This window comes from Telopea speciosissima, chromosome 2 (assembly GCF_018873765.1).
Source record: "Telopea speciosissima isolate NSW1024214 ecotype Mountain lineage chromosome 2, Tspe_v1, whole genome shotgun sequence".
NCBI lineage: Eukaryota > Viridiplantae > Streptophyta > Magnoliopsida > Proteales > Proteaceae > Telopea > Telopea speciosissima.
The window spans coordinates 71,437,620-71,452,107 of NC_057917.1; the positions used below are offsets into that span (position 1 = coordinate 71,437,620).

Here is a 14,488-nt window from a genome sequence, read left to right on the forward strand (position 1 = left end):
CTCTCTGTTTAATTTAGTTCCCCTCCACAATCCTATATAAGGTCAGTTCGTGAAAACGATATTACAGTTTCATAATTCATGCTTCCAATTTTGCCCTCTTTGGATTATTGTTTTCCTCATTGGTTCGCTAAAGCCAGAGAGACAAAGAAGGATGAGAACGTGAAAGAGAAAGGGGTAGGGCTGTCACTTTATGGTTAAAACCATTAAACCGAATTGGTAGGATTCCAATTTCAGACAAGTCAACAAATAGATTTTGGTCAAAAAACTGAAATTGTTTGGGGCAATTACTATCACTACCCTACACTTAGCCTATATTTACTAAAACTATCCTACTTTACATTTCTTTTCTAACACTACTGTTAAACTTTTAAATCTCCTTCCACCCTCATGTTTTTAAATACCCAGATTACCTTTCTTTTTCACCTACTAACCTGTTAATCTATTTAACCTCCCATTCATCTTCTACTTTTTACTTTTTTTTGTCATTAAAACAGTAAAAAATGAAAGCACTCATCCACTTCTTCTCTCTCCCATTTTTTATTTCATTCGATTTTTTTTGTTTTGTTTTTTCTTCAATTTTTCTATTTAATTAATTTTTATTCAACATTTCATCCTCATCATTCTTCTTTGAAGTTCGAACAAATCATGGTTCTAAGTATCGGTATCGTATTGCCCGTATCGGGCGACACGTACTTGTTTTGCTAGTCACTGACACCAATACCATGCTGATATTGTATCGATAGCATGATATGGACACGGGGTAAAATGGTCAAAAAACTCATTTTTTAAGGAGATTCAGGGGTAATTTTGCCCGATACAGCCTATGCAGGTCGATACTATGAGTTTTTTTACCATTTTACCTCATGTTTGTACAGTGCTACGGATATGGTATCAGCACGGTATTGGTATTGGTGACTAGCAAAACCAATACGTATTGCCCGACATGGGCGAAACGATACTGATACTTAGAACCATGATCTGTTCGAAGAAGAACAATGAGAATGAAATGTTGAATAAAAAATTAATTAAATAAAAAAATTGAAGAAAAAAAAAAACCGAATGAAATAAAAAACGAAAGAGAAAAGAAGTGGATGGGTGCTTTCATTTTTAACTATTTTAATGACAAAAAAAAAAGGTAAAAAGTAGAAGATGAATAGTAGGTTAAATAGATTAGCAGGTTACTAGGTGGGTATTTAAAAATATGAGTGTAGAGGGAGATGTAAAAGTTAAAAAACAGAGTAGTATCAGAAAAGATATTTAAGGTAGAATAGTTTTAATAAATATAGGCTAAGTGTAGGGTAGTGATAATAATTGCCCCAAATTGTTTTGATTACATTAATCTAAAATATTTCAAAAATAAGATATGTTTTTGGTAGATCAATTTTTTAAAACAGATTCTCTCTTAACCGAATACCATTGGGCATACTAATGTTATAATGGGCCATTGAGTCCATGGGCTTTAAATTTTATGGATTATTGTCTAATGGCTCATAATCACTCATTATTGGGCTTAGATATTAAACAAAATTTTAATACGTAAACATTAAATTGTTAAGCATAACTTAACATAGGACTGGGTCGGGCTGGGCTCAGCCCTCAACCCTGGTCCAGCCCGACCCTAACCCTGGGCTTAAAATTTAAATCCTAACCCACTCAAGGTTGCAAAATTAATCCCAGGCCTTGTTCGAGCTCAGGGCGAGCTTGGGAGAGGACCCAACTTACAGCTCTACCTCAAACCATGGGCCCTACAGAACGACGTGATGATTTTTATTTATTTTTTGGTAGAAGAACGATAGAATGATGGGAATCTTTGAACATGGACTTCATTAATATCGTTATGGGGGAGGGAAAATTATCTCCTCCAGTTCTCTGCCTGGCCTAGGTCCCCAGTTCCTCTAATAGGTGGTGGACCCCACCCAAGTAGTGTGTTTGGATAGGGGTAGGGTGGTCATTCCAACCGCCCTTGTTAGAAGAACTGGGGACCTGGGCTGGATAGAGAACTAGAGGGGATAAAGAGGGTTCAAGTATCACCTCAATTTGCCTGCCCGTCAATTTCCTCAATTCTCTTTAATAGAAAGAGGTGGACCCCACCTGACAGTGTTTTCGAGAAGGAAGTAGGGTGGTCATATCCACCCCCTATTAGATGGAATTGAGAAAATTGACGAGCAGGCAAATTGAGAAGATACAGGTCCAGAGGATGCCCATTGTGCAATGTCGGGCCAATAAGAGAGAAAGAGAGAATGTGGGAACCATATGTTTGGGAGGGAACATGCGATGGAATCCGCACGATACATTGGGGTACTGACCGGTGTCACGATGAGCCTATTTTCTTTGTCACACACCGCTCTTTCTGCTCATGTGGACTTCACTCTATTTACACCTCTATATATATATATATACTGACCAGAGGTTCCTCATTCCTTTCTGATTGGTGAATAATCCGTCTCCTCCTTCCACTTTGGTAGAGAAGAAGAAGAAGAACTTCTGTCCATCTACAAGTGTAGAGGTGGAAGTATTATTTAGCTGAAATTGTTGCCAAAGCAAGCAAAGAGAGAGATGGCGGCGAAGGAGATCAGCAACGGTAGCTCAGAGAATCATCTCAAGATCCCTAAAATCAAGTTCACGAAGCTCTTCATCAACGGTGACTTCGTCGACGCCGTCTCAGGTTCTTCTCTTTCCTAATTTTCTCAGCTTCAAGTGGAAATTTATTTATCAAATTAAGATGATTTTATCAACTGCTCCCTCTTATAGTTCCAGTCCGTTCTGATTCTTTTTTCTTCGGGTGTTCTTCTCCCCCCTGCCCCCAAAAAAAAATTACAGATTTTTCCTCTCTTTTTTGTTTGTTTGAAAATACATTTCTGAAAATTTTCCCACTTCTCGATCGGACTCTGATGCTAAAAGTGGTAATAATAAGTGAGTGGTGTGGTGTCCTCTCACTCTCACTATCCAAATAGGAATACTTCACACGAAATCCTTAGGCACCTGACTGGAAACGACAACGAAACACGTTGCCAGTTGTTGCGAACGATTTGGATCTTTCTGATTCGCTCTCCTCCTCTCTTTATATCTTCTGTGATTTCTATCTACCATTTAAGACGACGTGAAAAGGCGTGCACCGACCGATTGGCCCGTGTCGACGTCGACCTGACTTAATTAAAGACCTGATCGCTAGATTATATTAACCGCTCTTGATCTTGGGTTTAAGGAATTACGATTACATAAGGGGTGCAAGTTTGATCCGGCCAAATCTGTCCTGGAGCCCGAATAAGATCTGGGTTGAGATATCTTGGTCCTGAGAGCGGGTTAGGGTGAGAAATTTTTGGTCTTAAGTCAGGGTTGAGGCATTGGGCTGAACCCGGTCCATCCGACCTTGTCTTCTTCTTCTTTTTTTTTTTTTTTTTTTTCTTCTTCTTCTTTCTTCTTCTTCCCACCAGCTTTGCTAGCCCATGCATCCCCCTTTCCCAAGCCCATTCATCTCTCTTTCTCAAATTCTTCAACCCTTGCATCTCCCTTCCCCTAGATCAAGGCCAATTAAGATCAGCCCGATCCGACCCTGAGGGTGAATTAGGGTTCGATTTTTCTGACCCTGAGTCAAAGTCGGGTCAAGCTTGAGCCCACCTAATGGGACTCAAGGTTGGGCTAGAGTTTTAAAAGACTCGATCCACGCAACCCTTGTCATAAACGATTGGTTTTAATCTTGTGACACAGAATGTACAGCACCAATTAAGATCCTAACGAAAACGACCATTTGACACCTATATTGAAGATTCTTATGTCTCTGGGTGTGGGATTAAGGATATCAGTAGGAAAAAAAATCGCTACAATGGCAGTGTACAGATTATTTCACTCACCTTCTCATATCCCTGTTGGGGACCCTACATCTTCTCTCCTCAATAAATAACTTACCCTAGTGGAGCAATTTATCACCCGTCCCTTCACCACTGCAGAACTACTCCTTCGGCTTTTAATAGAATCCCCAATGTACATTGAAACATATCCATGTTCAATTATTTTCCTGCTGACGGGCACGTACACATGTAGGTCTTGTACGTTTTTTTTTTAATTTTTTTGTGAGAGTCTAAACCTGTGTGTGCACGGGACCAATGAGAGAGCAATTTGGATCCTCTACTCGTGAGCTGCCAGGCAGGATCGTGCTGCCCAGACACAATGTTGTACTCAATGTCTGCCTTACTCCTGTTCAAACGTCTTGCCCGAATTGGAGTAAGGCGGTTATTGCATATAGCACCGTGTCTGGGCAGCACGGTTCCGTCGGATAGCTCGGCAATAGAGGATCTGGATCTATAAGAGAGTGCGGAGGCATCTTGGACAGGATTTTCGCCTTTTGTAAGGATTGGGGTGGTCATTTTGTCCCCTCCCATTGTGTTTGGGCGTGGGCTATACATTTCCTCATAGAAAACTTTTTTCCATTTTTTTTTGTGATACTTTTTTTTATGAAAGTTGTGGATACATTCTTGAATAACAAAGGTTTTTCACTTTATTTTATTAATGGGTTTGGCTCGAGCTAGTAACATCATTAATTCTCGCTTATTTACTTACAAATGTCTGAAATACTCTTCTTACCAAAAAAGGAAAAAACTAGGGAATAAGTTAACATTTCATGACTTTATGATTGTTTTAGAGACGAGAAAGAGAACAGATAATCAAACTAAAAGGGATTGAGGTATAGAGGTGGCATCGGCCTATCCAACTACTTTTTGACCGGCCCAGCTGCTAGTCGCTGTGGCGAGGCTCGGCCAGGCCAGTTGCTTCAATGATTTTGGACAACCCTTACAACCACCGGGGATCTACTTATCGAACGAGTATTACAATTAATTTCAATAATAATTAAATAAATAAAAAAGTTTAAATATAATAAATATAAATAACTATAAAATTATAAAATAAAAATTTTAAATATTAAAATCTATAGAAAATATATAGATGATTGAAAGTTTCTTTCATCTATTCACAACTCATGAGTCCTACTTATATTGAGAAATGGAAAAAAGGACTATTCGGGAGCTTGGCTGCTATGCCTAAGGGTGTCAAAACCAAATCAAAACGATTTATCAAAACCGAACGAAACCATTTAAATTGAAACCATAAAATCATTTATTAAATTATTCAAAATTTTTTTCAAATTTGAGACCATTTAGTTAAATGGTTTAAAATGATTAATATATATAGTAAGTTAATTCATGGTTAAAATAAACAACTATGATAACAAAAAACAAATCCCACTAAAATTTTTAGAGATATTCAAACATTTTAAATAAAACGTAAACAGTTATAACTTTCTAATTATTATAAGAAATCATGTGACAATAACCAAGTCAATTCAATTCAATGTTAAGTTTACATTTATTTGAATAAAAAATTATATTCTCAAAATTATTATAAGCAAACATATGACAATAATCAATTTAATTCAATGTTAAGTTTACATCTATTTCAACAAAAATATAAAAGAGAAAGAAGTCGTTTGATTAAAGAACTAAAAAAATCGTTCAAAATCGAAACCATTGAAACCAAAACCAAACCGTTTAACACCCTAACCTGCACCCAGACATATGATGGGGCAAAATGACTGCCCCACCCTCATGAAAGGCGTGAATCCCACCCTTGTTGATACTCTCTCATATGCTCCCATTAGCCCCATGCTGGTCAGAGGCCATGCTCTCAGATAGAAATCTCTTTCCCATTGAAAAATTGTCTCTTTTGTATTTGTTTCTTTCCATCTCTTGGCAATTTAATCAAATGGTCGGTTCGTTTCAAGAAGAATAAGAAAGAAGATTCTTTCATTCATGTTCATAATTAAAAAAAAATTCTTGTAGTTATATCATTTTGTATTTTGTTTTTTGACATCCTTGAATTTATTTATTTTAGTCATCGAAAAATAATCAACTAAATCCTTTTACCCTATTGATTTTTTTTTTTTATCTCATACTTTATTGATTATAATTCTGAGAGAAGCCAATTAAACTTCCAATTTGTAATAAAACATTTGCCAAACTTTAGTTAGAAAGCAAACTAACTATTACAAGCACTGAAGCAAGGTTATAAGTATCAGTCGTTATCCTCTCCTGTTAGAGCACGGTGCTCTACTGCATCGTGCGACACTGCAGAAGCCATGTGGTATAGTGGGCCCCACATAGTGCACATGGCCTCTACAGTCGCCACACGATATAGTATAGCACCGTACTATAACAGGAGAGGATAACAATTCGTATTAGGGTCTGTATCGACATCGGCCAATATCAATACGGTTTGGATGAAATCACGCCAATATTGTTTACCAAAACAATTAAAAACAGAAAAGTCGCACCAATATCAGGTGTAATTTCAACACTGAGTCATTTTCTTGCCTGATCTACTTGTTCTTTATCGGTACTGTATTGGAATCGGGCTCAGCCAATCCAATACCGATTATTAGAACTATAATCACTTGTGATTATTTATTTATTTTCACATTCACCACTTGGGGTGCAAGTTTGGCCGGAGCTTGCCTTGAGCCCGAATAGGGTCTGGGCTAAGATATCATGGCCATGAAGGCAGGTCAGGGTTGGGAATTCTGGCCCTGAGTTAGGACCATGCCGGGCCAAAGTTGAGACCTTGGGTTGAGCCCGGCTTGAGCTGCTGCTGCTTCTTCTTCAGGAGAGGTTCCCTGCGGGCAGAATGGGTACTAATTTGTTAAGTCATTTCTCTGTCACTTTCTTTCTATCACCATTTCCATCATACTATATATCGATGATGGTAAGGATTTAATGTTTAATTGTGAATCAGGAAAAACTTTTGAAACGATAGATCCACGAACTGGAGAAGTGACAACGAAGATAGCAGAAGGAGATAGAGAAGATGTTGACTTGGCTGTCAAGGCCGCTAGAGAAGCTTTCGATCATGGAAAATGGCCTCGCATGCCCGGCTGTGTAAGATCATCTCTCTCTCTCTCTCTCTCTCTCTTTGGAAACTGCAAATTAGTACTAAAAAGAAAGAAAATAGGTTAATTATCATAGTCACAATAGGCTCTTATTTTTTCAATTTCACATGCAAATATGACATGTTTTACGGGTGCAAGTTTGGCCTTGTTCATAGGGTTTGGACTGAGATATTTGGCCCTGAGGTCAGGATTGGAAATTTCTGACCCAAAGTCATGGTTGGGTCTGGCTAGGATTGGGGCCTTGGGTTGAGCCCGGCCCGGCCCAGCCCGACCTTTTTTAAGTTATACTATTATATATATATTGATATACTATATATATTATAAACTTTAAATGTCACGCATATTTTGTTATATAATACATTATATATGAAGATAATAAGTGATAATATATTTTATTATAATGTTATTTTATGTAAAATTGCTAATTTTCTCTCAGACTCTACCCAACTCAGTCCAAGTCCATGCATCTCTACCTTCCCCCACTCCATGATCAGGGCCAATCAGGGTCAGCCAGGCCCAACCCTGAGGGCAGGTCAGAGTTGGATTTTTTAGGTCCTAAGTTAGGGTCAGATCGGGCCTAGGCCCAACTAAAGGAAGTTAGGATTGGGCGGGGGTTTTGAAAAACCCGACCCAACCCGACTGTTGCAGCCCTAACATGTTCATTCTGATCATTGGATAGAGAGCACATGATCTAGATCCAATGTCAAATTTTAACCTCTAATTCAATCAAGGGGGAGCATTCTCTGTGGAGGAACGTAGGGGCCATGAGCACACGGAAGCCAATGAGAGAGGGCAGGGGGTGGGTGGGATTTCTGCCTTTTCATGGGATACCCCCCCCCCCAAACCCAAACTGTCCCCCACAGGTAACTTTTCTCCTTTCAAATAGTTCTTGTCCCGCTCCTTTGATCACACCAGTGAAATTAACCATCAACGGAGTAAAATCGATCCGACCGGTTCTATTAATTTTTTTTTTTAACTTGGGTGCTGGATTACTAATTACTTGCAGGAGAGGGGAAAGATAATGATGAAATATGCTGATCTAATAGAGGAAAATGCAGAAGAATTGGCTGCCTTGGATACCATAGATGCAGGGAAATTGTATAGTTTGGGGAAAGTGGCGGACATTCCTACTACAGCAAACACTTTCCGTTACTATGCGGGTGCTGCAGACAAAATCCATGGAGAGACATTGAAGATGTCGAGGGAGCTTCAGGGCTATACTTTGCGTGAGCCCATTGGTGTCGTTGGTCACATTACTCCATGGAACTTCCCTTCTGTAATGTTCGCCATGAAGGTTGCCCCTGCCTTAGCCGCTGGCTGTACCATGGTTGTCAAGCCTGCCGAGCAGACTCCACTCTCAACTCTCTTCTATGCATATCTTTCTAAGCTGGTAATTATTCATTATTAATTACTTCTTGTTATGTCAATTCAAATACTCAAATGGGTTACTCACACTCACAGAGACCAGAGCCATGGATTGGGTAGATCCCACCATAACCTAGAAACTGCCCAAGCTTGATTGTATCCCAAAAAAAAAAATAAAGGGATATAATAGAAAAAACAAGTGCTCCATCAGGGATTATTATCCTCTCCAATTCCCTATAACTCAGCAGTACGGTAGTGCTAGTGTGGATATCTGACACCTGGCAGCTCAGACATCCAACGGTCTGAGTTCAACATAATCAATGAGCTCGGATCATTGGATGTCCGAGCTGCCACGTGTCGGACATCCACACTAGCACTGATGCACTGCCGAGCTATAGGAAATTGAAGAGGATACTTTTCCCTCCATCGGTGGTAGGACACAGTCAGCAATGATCGAATTTTCCTTAAGATACTTAAGATACGGTCAAGGGGAATCCCTTGACCGTGGTTTTTGGATGAGTGGTAGAGGATATTGCGCAACAACAACAACAACAACAATGTGGGGATATGATTAACTTTGAGAATAAGACAAGAGGCCAAAAAGTAGTGTTACAATCTTGTTATGATTAACCTTGGTTTTATGATAGAATTGTATATCCAAAGAGAGCTGATAGAATGCTTTTTGAACAAGTGGCATAGGGGAGTGCACCAGAGACAGCTACAGAATGGTTTCATAAATACGTGAGCAAAGAGAGGTCATTTCCAAGAGATAAGAGAGGGTTCTAGCATAGCATAACCATACGTCCTCCAGTGGCTTGTAGAATCTTTTTCCTACTATTTTTGTTGGGAAAAGAAAGGTTCTCTGTGAGCTGCTACCGGGGTAGGGTACACCAGCACCCTATGTATATTTCTCTCTCATAGATGAAATGACCTCGCTGCCCTCCTATGTATGATATCATTTCGTTGCACATCATTAGTGCACTTCTCTATTCTGCATGATCAAAGAACCCTCTCTCATTTATGTTTGTCTTTTATGTTCTAGAGGATGGATGGTATTCGTATCAATTTAAATGATTCTCTTTTATTGCCCGTAAGTGATCTTTTGTATAAAAGAGAAAAAGAACTCTGTCCAAAAGTGTGTGCCTGCCCAAACAGAGGGAAGAGGGGGGATAACCACCACTAATAAAAATGGAGGAATCTTCCCATTTCCTTCTGCTTGCATATCACTCACACAAGTTCTAATGTTATTTCTTTGTGTTCTCCTTCACCAAATTTACTAACCTGCCATTTTCTTTGCCATATTAGGCTGGAATTCCCGATGGTGTGCTCAATGTTGTTACAGGGTTTGGTCCCACAGCTGGAGCTGCCATTACCTCTCACATGGACATTGACAAAGTGATCTCTCTTTTCACTTTATAATTTGTTTAGTTAGGTTACCAAAGAAACTAATTCTTTTCGGTAGCTCTTAGAAGGTGTATATATATATATATATATATATATATATATATATCATTTGTTCTTGTGACGATCGATTCCATTAATTCAGGTTAGTTTTACGGGATCCACAGAGGTTGGGCGCTTAGTTATGCAGGCTGCGGCAACAAGCAATTTGAAACCTGTATCACTTGAATTGGGTGGAAAATCCCCTCTTATAATTTTCAATGATGCAGACTTGGACATGGCTGTTAATCTTGCTTTCATGGGCATCTTATATAACAAGGTTATTTATTTCCTCTGTTTCATTTTTATTAAATTTAATCATACTTAACTCAGTCAGCTAATAATTAAATCTAGTTGATCAATAATATAAATCTAGAGATTATTGAATCAATTTGCAGGGAGAAATCTGTGTAGCGGGATCTCGAGTTTATGTCCAAGAAGGAATTTATGATGAATTTGTGAAGAAGGCAGCAGAAAAGGCAAAAACTTGGGTAGTTGGTGACCCATTTGATCCTCGTTCTCAACAAGGTCCTCAGGTAAAACTTGACCACTGCTGCTGTTTCTTTTACTTCCACATCTTGAAAACAAAGAACTTCAAAGCTATAAGGTGTCATGATAATTAATATATTCTAAGCTACTCGAAGGTCTTGAGTTCGACTCCGCCTCCCCCTTTGGGGCCATCCGCCTGAGAGGAAACTCCCTGGTGAACATGGGTGCCCTAGTAGCTCACGATTCGTGGTGTTGCAGGGTCATACACGAGCCCAGGGTCATACCTCCTGTTCCAAAAACAATAAAATTCTAAGCTACTCCCTTGTTGTGTGCTCCTGCAGGCTGATAAACAGCAGTTCAAGAAAATCCTTTCATACATCGAACATGGCAAGACAGAGGGAGCTACCTTGTTAACCGGAGGAAAAGCGTGGGGGGAGAAGGGATACTATATTGAGCCCACAATTTTCACAGATGTGAAGGTACAGGATTTATATTGTATTTGATGTTATATGTCTTCAAATGAAATAAAGGATTAATCCAAAAATAAACACATGACTAATGTACATTTTTTCATCATCATTATCCATGACTATTACATACAGGAAGATATGAAAATAGCAAGAGATGAGATATTTGGACCTGTAATGTCTCTCATGAAGTTCAAGTAAGTTCCAAATTTCTTTCTCCTTTTATTCAATCTAGGGCTGCGACAAGGTTGGGTTTGGCCAGGCTTTTTAAGATCCTAGTCCAACCCTAAGTCCCATTAGCTGGGCTTAGGTTTACTCGACCATGACTCAGGACTTGAAAAATTCAACCTTGACCCACCCTCAGGGTTGGGCCTGGCTGACCTTGATTGGTCCTCATCATGGGGAAGGGGAAGTGACATGCAAGAGCTGGGCTAGGCTGGAGACAGAGCAGGGCAGGGCCGGGCTCAGCCCAAGGCTTCAACCTTGGCCCAGTCCGACCCTAACCCGTCGTCAAGATCAAGGTATCTCAGCCCAAGCCTTGTTCGGATTAAGGGCAGGTCAGGATGGACCCGACAACAGGCTCAGGCCAATAGGGCCAAACTTGCACCCCTAATTCAATCCATATCCAAAAGAGAAATCACTAGGCATTGCAAAGACTATATGTTGGACACCAAATTAAGTCTTTTCTATTATTATGTAATTGTAGGACAATGGATGAGGCAATTCAGAGAGCCAACAGCACTAGGTATGGCCTAGCAGCTGGAATAGTGACCAAAGACTTGAACGTTGCTAACACAGTCTCAAGATCAATTCGTGCCGGCATTATTTGGATCAATTGCTACTTAGCTTTTGATAAAGACTGTCCTTATGGTGGCTATAAGATGAGTGGGTTTGGGAGGGATAGTGGATTACATTCCCTTGAGAAGTATCTGCAAATCAAGTCCGTAGTAACTCCTATTTACAATTCTCCATGGCTCTAATAATTCTGTATGTATCTTTTAAACTGGATAAAAGGGGACAACTAATAAATCATCCTTATACAATAAAATGCCCTTTTTTGTTCTCTTGGTTTCACCATTTCCCTTTTTGTTCTATGCTTATGTACTCGATTTTCCAATATCGTTTATATATACATGCTTGGTGATAGTTTATGACACAATAGGAAGTATGGGGGTTAGATATCGTTCTAGCGCTCCCGACCTTAGAATCCTCAAGGTAACGAAAAATCTTAATTTCAATGAGGAAGAAGAACAAACAAACTAATTAGGTTATAAACTTCAAGATGGTGTTATTTTGTCCAAAATGACCCTTATATAAGGAGGTTGGATTACAAAGGAAAAAGAAACCATAATAAAATAGGGAACGAAATAATGTAGAAAAATAAAATAGAAAACTAATATCCTAAAACCACGCACAAAACTTTGAAGGTTGCTTACACCCCTTAAGCGTGCAAATTTGGCTATAAAAATCAATATTTATTGAATAGTATTGGCTGCCTTTTTTCGAAAAGGTGTTATGGCTCATAGAACTCCATCCTAGTCAAGAATTATGACCACCATAAGTTGAAAGGGAAAATTAATATTTTTTACTTGATCAAGCCGATCAAATCGATCAAAAAATTCTTCGGAAATCTTGTTCTCTACATCGATTTAGTACTACACTGATGATAGATTTATGCTGAAAATATACACCCAACAAGGGTCATAAATGTTTTGTCCCTTTATAGTACGAAGTTGATAATACACCACACTCTTCTCGATTCCCTATGAACACCATCCAAAGTTGGAACCCCTTTATCAAGTGAGAATCTCTTGATCATTGGTGAAGGAAAACTTAGTCCTAGAATTAACATGAAGAAAAGCATTAGAGTGAAAAAAATAAAGACTCAATCCTTAGATGAAATTTGAAATGAATGGTCTAGATCCTCTCCTAATTTGTTTTTAAAGAGAACGGATCAACTGCACGTATCAAGAGGTAAATGTACATCTTAAAGCCACTCATATTTTAATTGTATTTTCATAAAAACTCCTCCTCTCCTTGTAAATAGCAAAAATGGGATATGTGTTGGCTCTCACATGTACATTCACTTGTTGGTACGTGCAGAGAAACCAAACTCTTTTTAAACCTTAGAAGCGGTCCGTAATTTGGTTTTCTATTTTACTCTTAACTCACTTTTATTATTCTGTCCCATAATTAATTACATTTCCCATATCTCATCTCAAAAGATTTCAAAATGAATGGGTTTAATTGTTTTGATTATGACTAAAACAATCAAAATGGGAATAAAATTAAAACTGAAATGGGAACTGAATGGTTGATACTACTTGATAGCTTATTAAATGACCGAACCAATCAAAATTGGAATGAAGGGAAAACGCTCAAAATTTTAAAATTGTTGTCAGAAGTGGGATTTGAACCCACGCCCTCTCACGAAGACCAGAACTTGAGTCTGGCGCCTTAGACCACTCGGCCATCCTGACTGATTATTTAAAATCATGTAAAATATATTAAAATTCAATAAAATTATACATGATCATGCATTGGATGAAGTGAAGAGCCATGTACCGTATACGATCATACCTATCCAACAGTATAGTGCATGACCATTCCTACGCAAAACCTTTTGCCTATATATATAGATTAGTACTAGGCTGTGTAGCTCCTGCACAAGCATGGGAATCAATGAGAACGGACATAGGAGCATTAATGGGGGTGTATTTTTTTTTTTCATTTCAAGAGTTGGGCGGTAATTCGTGTGGTCTTGTGTCTAGGCCCAGGTTGCTTGCAACCATTCAAGCTTTTAATTGTTCAGTTCAGGAGGGGAAGTTAGGTTTTGCAAAAATAGCTCTTCAAACCAATCTATCCATGTTGTCTTGAATTGTTTGCCTCCTCACTCTTCCTGTCATTTTAATATTTTTCTGATGGCTCCTAGAAGGCCGATTCCTATTTTGGTGGCAGGGGTATTATCATAAAGAACTTTAAGAGTGGTTTTGTTGCAGTCAAATGCAAGCTTGGAAGCAGCTTCTCTGCCTCAGCGATGGAAGCCGAGGCGATTAGGGATGATCTTCTCCTGGCTCGTAGTCTCCATCTTGAGCACATCTCTGTGTTCTCTAATTGCAAGGTGGTAGTAGGCGTTTTGAACGGATCTTCTCAATCTTTGGATTGGACTACCTCAGTTTTAGCCTCAGACATTTGACTCTTAAGGACTGCTTTGTTCATTCTCTGTTTTTGTACATTCCTAGGACTCTGAATAAGGAGGCTCATGTTTTAGCAAATTCTCTGATCTGTTTCAATAAAATCTGGTCGAAAGGCCTCCCATTGACAAACAAACAAACAATCAAACAAAAAAAAAAAAAATCTCAATTATTGGTATTTTATTTTTGGAAGAGAGATAGGCACATCAGCAGGCACCAGCATATACTCCAATGGAAGCACGGGATGGGACATCATATAAGAGGGGTAGATGGATCATTTCATAAGATAGGAAGAAAGAAATAGAGTAATAGACTGTACACCAAATCACTAGTTTCTCATAGGCGGGTGGTGTGCCATACCTTTTCCTTTGCTTTATAATTTAAGTTGGTAATTGAATTTGTTTTTCCTAAAATAAAATGCTATGTCTATTCTTATAAATCAAACGATTAAATTTTACCCATAAAAACATTTAAAAAAGGGTTTTTTTTCCAAATTCCCCATTTGTACAAATGCACCCCTACTTTCCAAATTTTGTAACATTCTAGTCCAGTCCGTTAGTCTGGGACGTTAGACGTTAGTTTCAAGGAATCTAATG

General features: G+C 38.8%; 1 protein-coding gene and 1 non-coding gene across 2 annotated transcripts; one reads left to right on the plus strand and one right to left on the minus strand.

The window, feature by feature from the left end:
- Positions 1-2,548: 2,548 nt before the first annotated feature.
- On the plus strand, positions 2,549-11,773 carry LOC122653037 (aldehyde dehydrogenase family 2 member C4). The gene is made up of 9 exons (XM_043846961.1): positions 2,549-2,665; positions 6,784-6,926; positions 7,944-8,327; positions 9,608-9,697; positions 9,849-10,022; positions 10,141-10,278; positions 10,573-10,710; positions 10,834-10,895; positions 11,405-11,773. Exons 1-9 carry the CDS (start codon positions 2,557-2,559, stop codon positions 11,676-11,678), a joined length of 1,512 nt encoding a protein of 503 aa, XP_043702896.1. The 5' UTR covers positions 2,549-2,556; the 3' UTR covers positions 11,679-11,773.
- A 1,321-nt stretch (positions 11,774-13,094) lies between these two features.
- On the minus strand, positions 13,095-13,178 carry TRNAL-CAA. Its single transcript has one exon. It is a non-coding gene; the product is annotated as a tRNA-Leu (tRNA).
- Between the last annotated feature and the right edge of the window lie 1,310 nt (positions 13,179-14,488).

Bases quoted from the DNA above. Each gene is read 5' to 3' on its own strand.
- LOC122653037 (XM_043846961.1), top strand. From the start codon at position 2,557: ATGGCGGCGAAGGAGATCAGCAACGGTAGCTCAGAGAATCATCTCAAG. The intron at 2,666-6,783 runs GTTCTTCTCTTT...ATTGTGAATCAG, and splicing joins CTTCGTCGACGCCGTCTCAG to GAAAAACTTTTGAAACGATA. The intron at 10,896-11,404 runs GTAAGTTCCAAA...ATGTAATTGTAG, and splicing joins ATGTCTCTCATGAAGTTCAA to GACAATGGATGAGGCAATTC.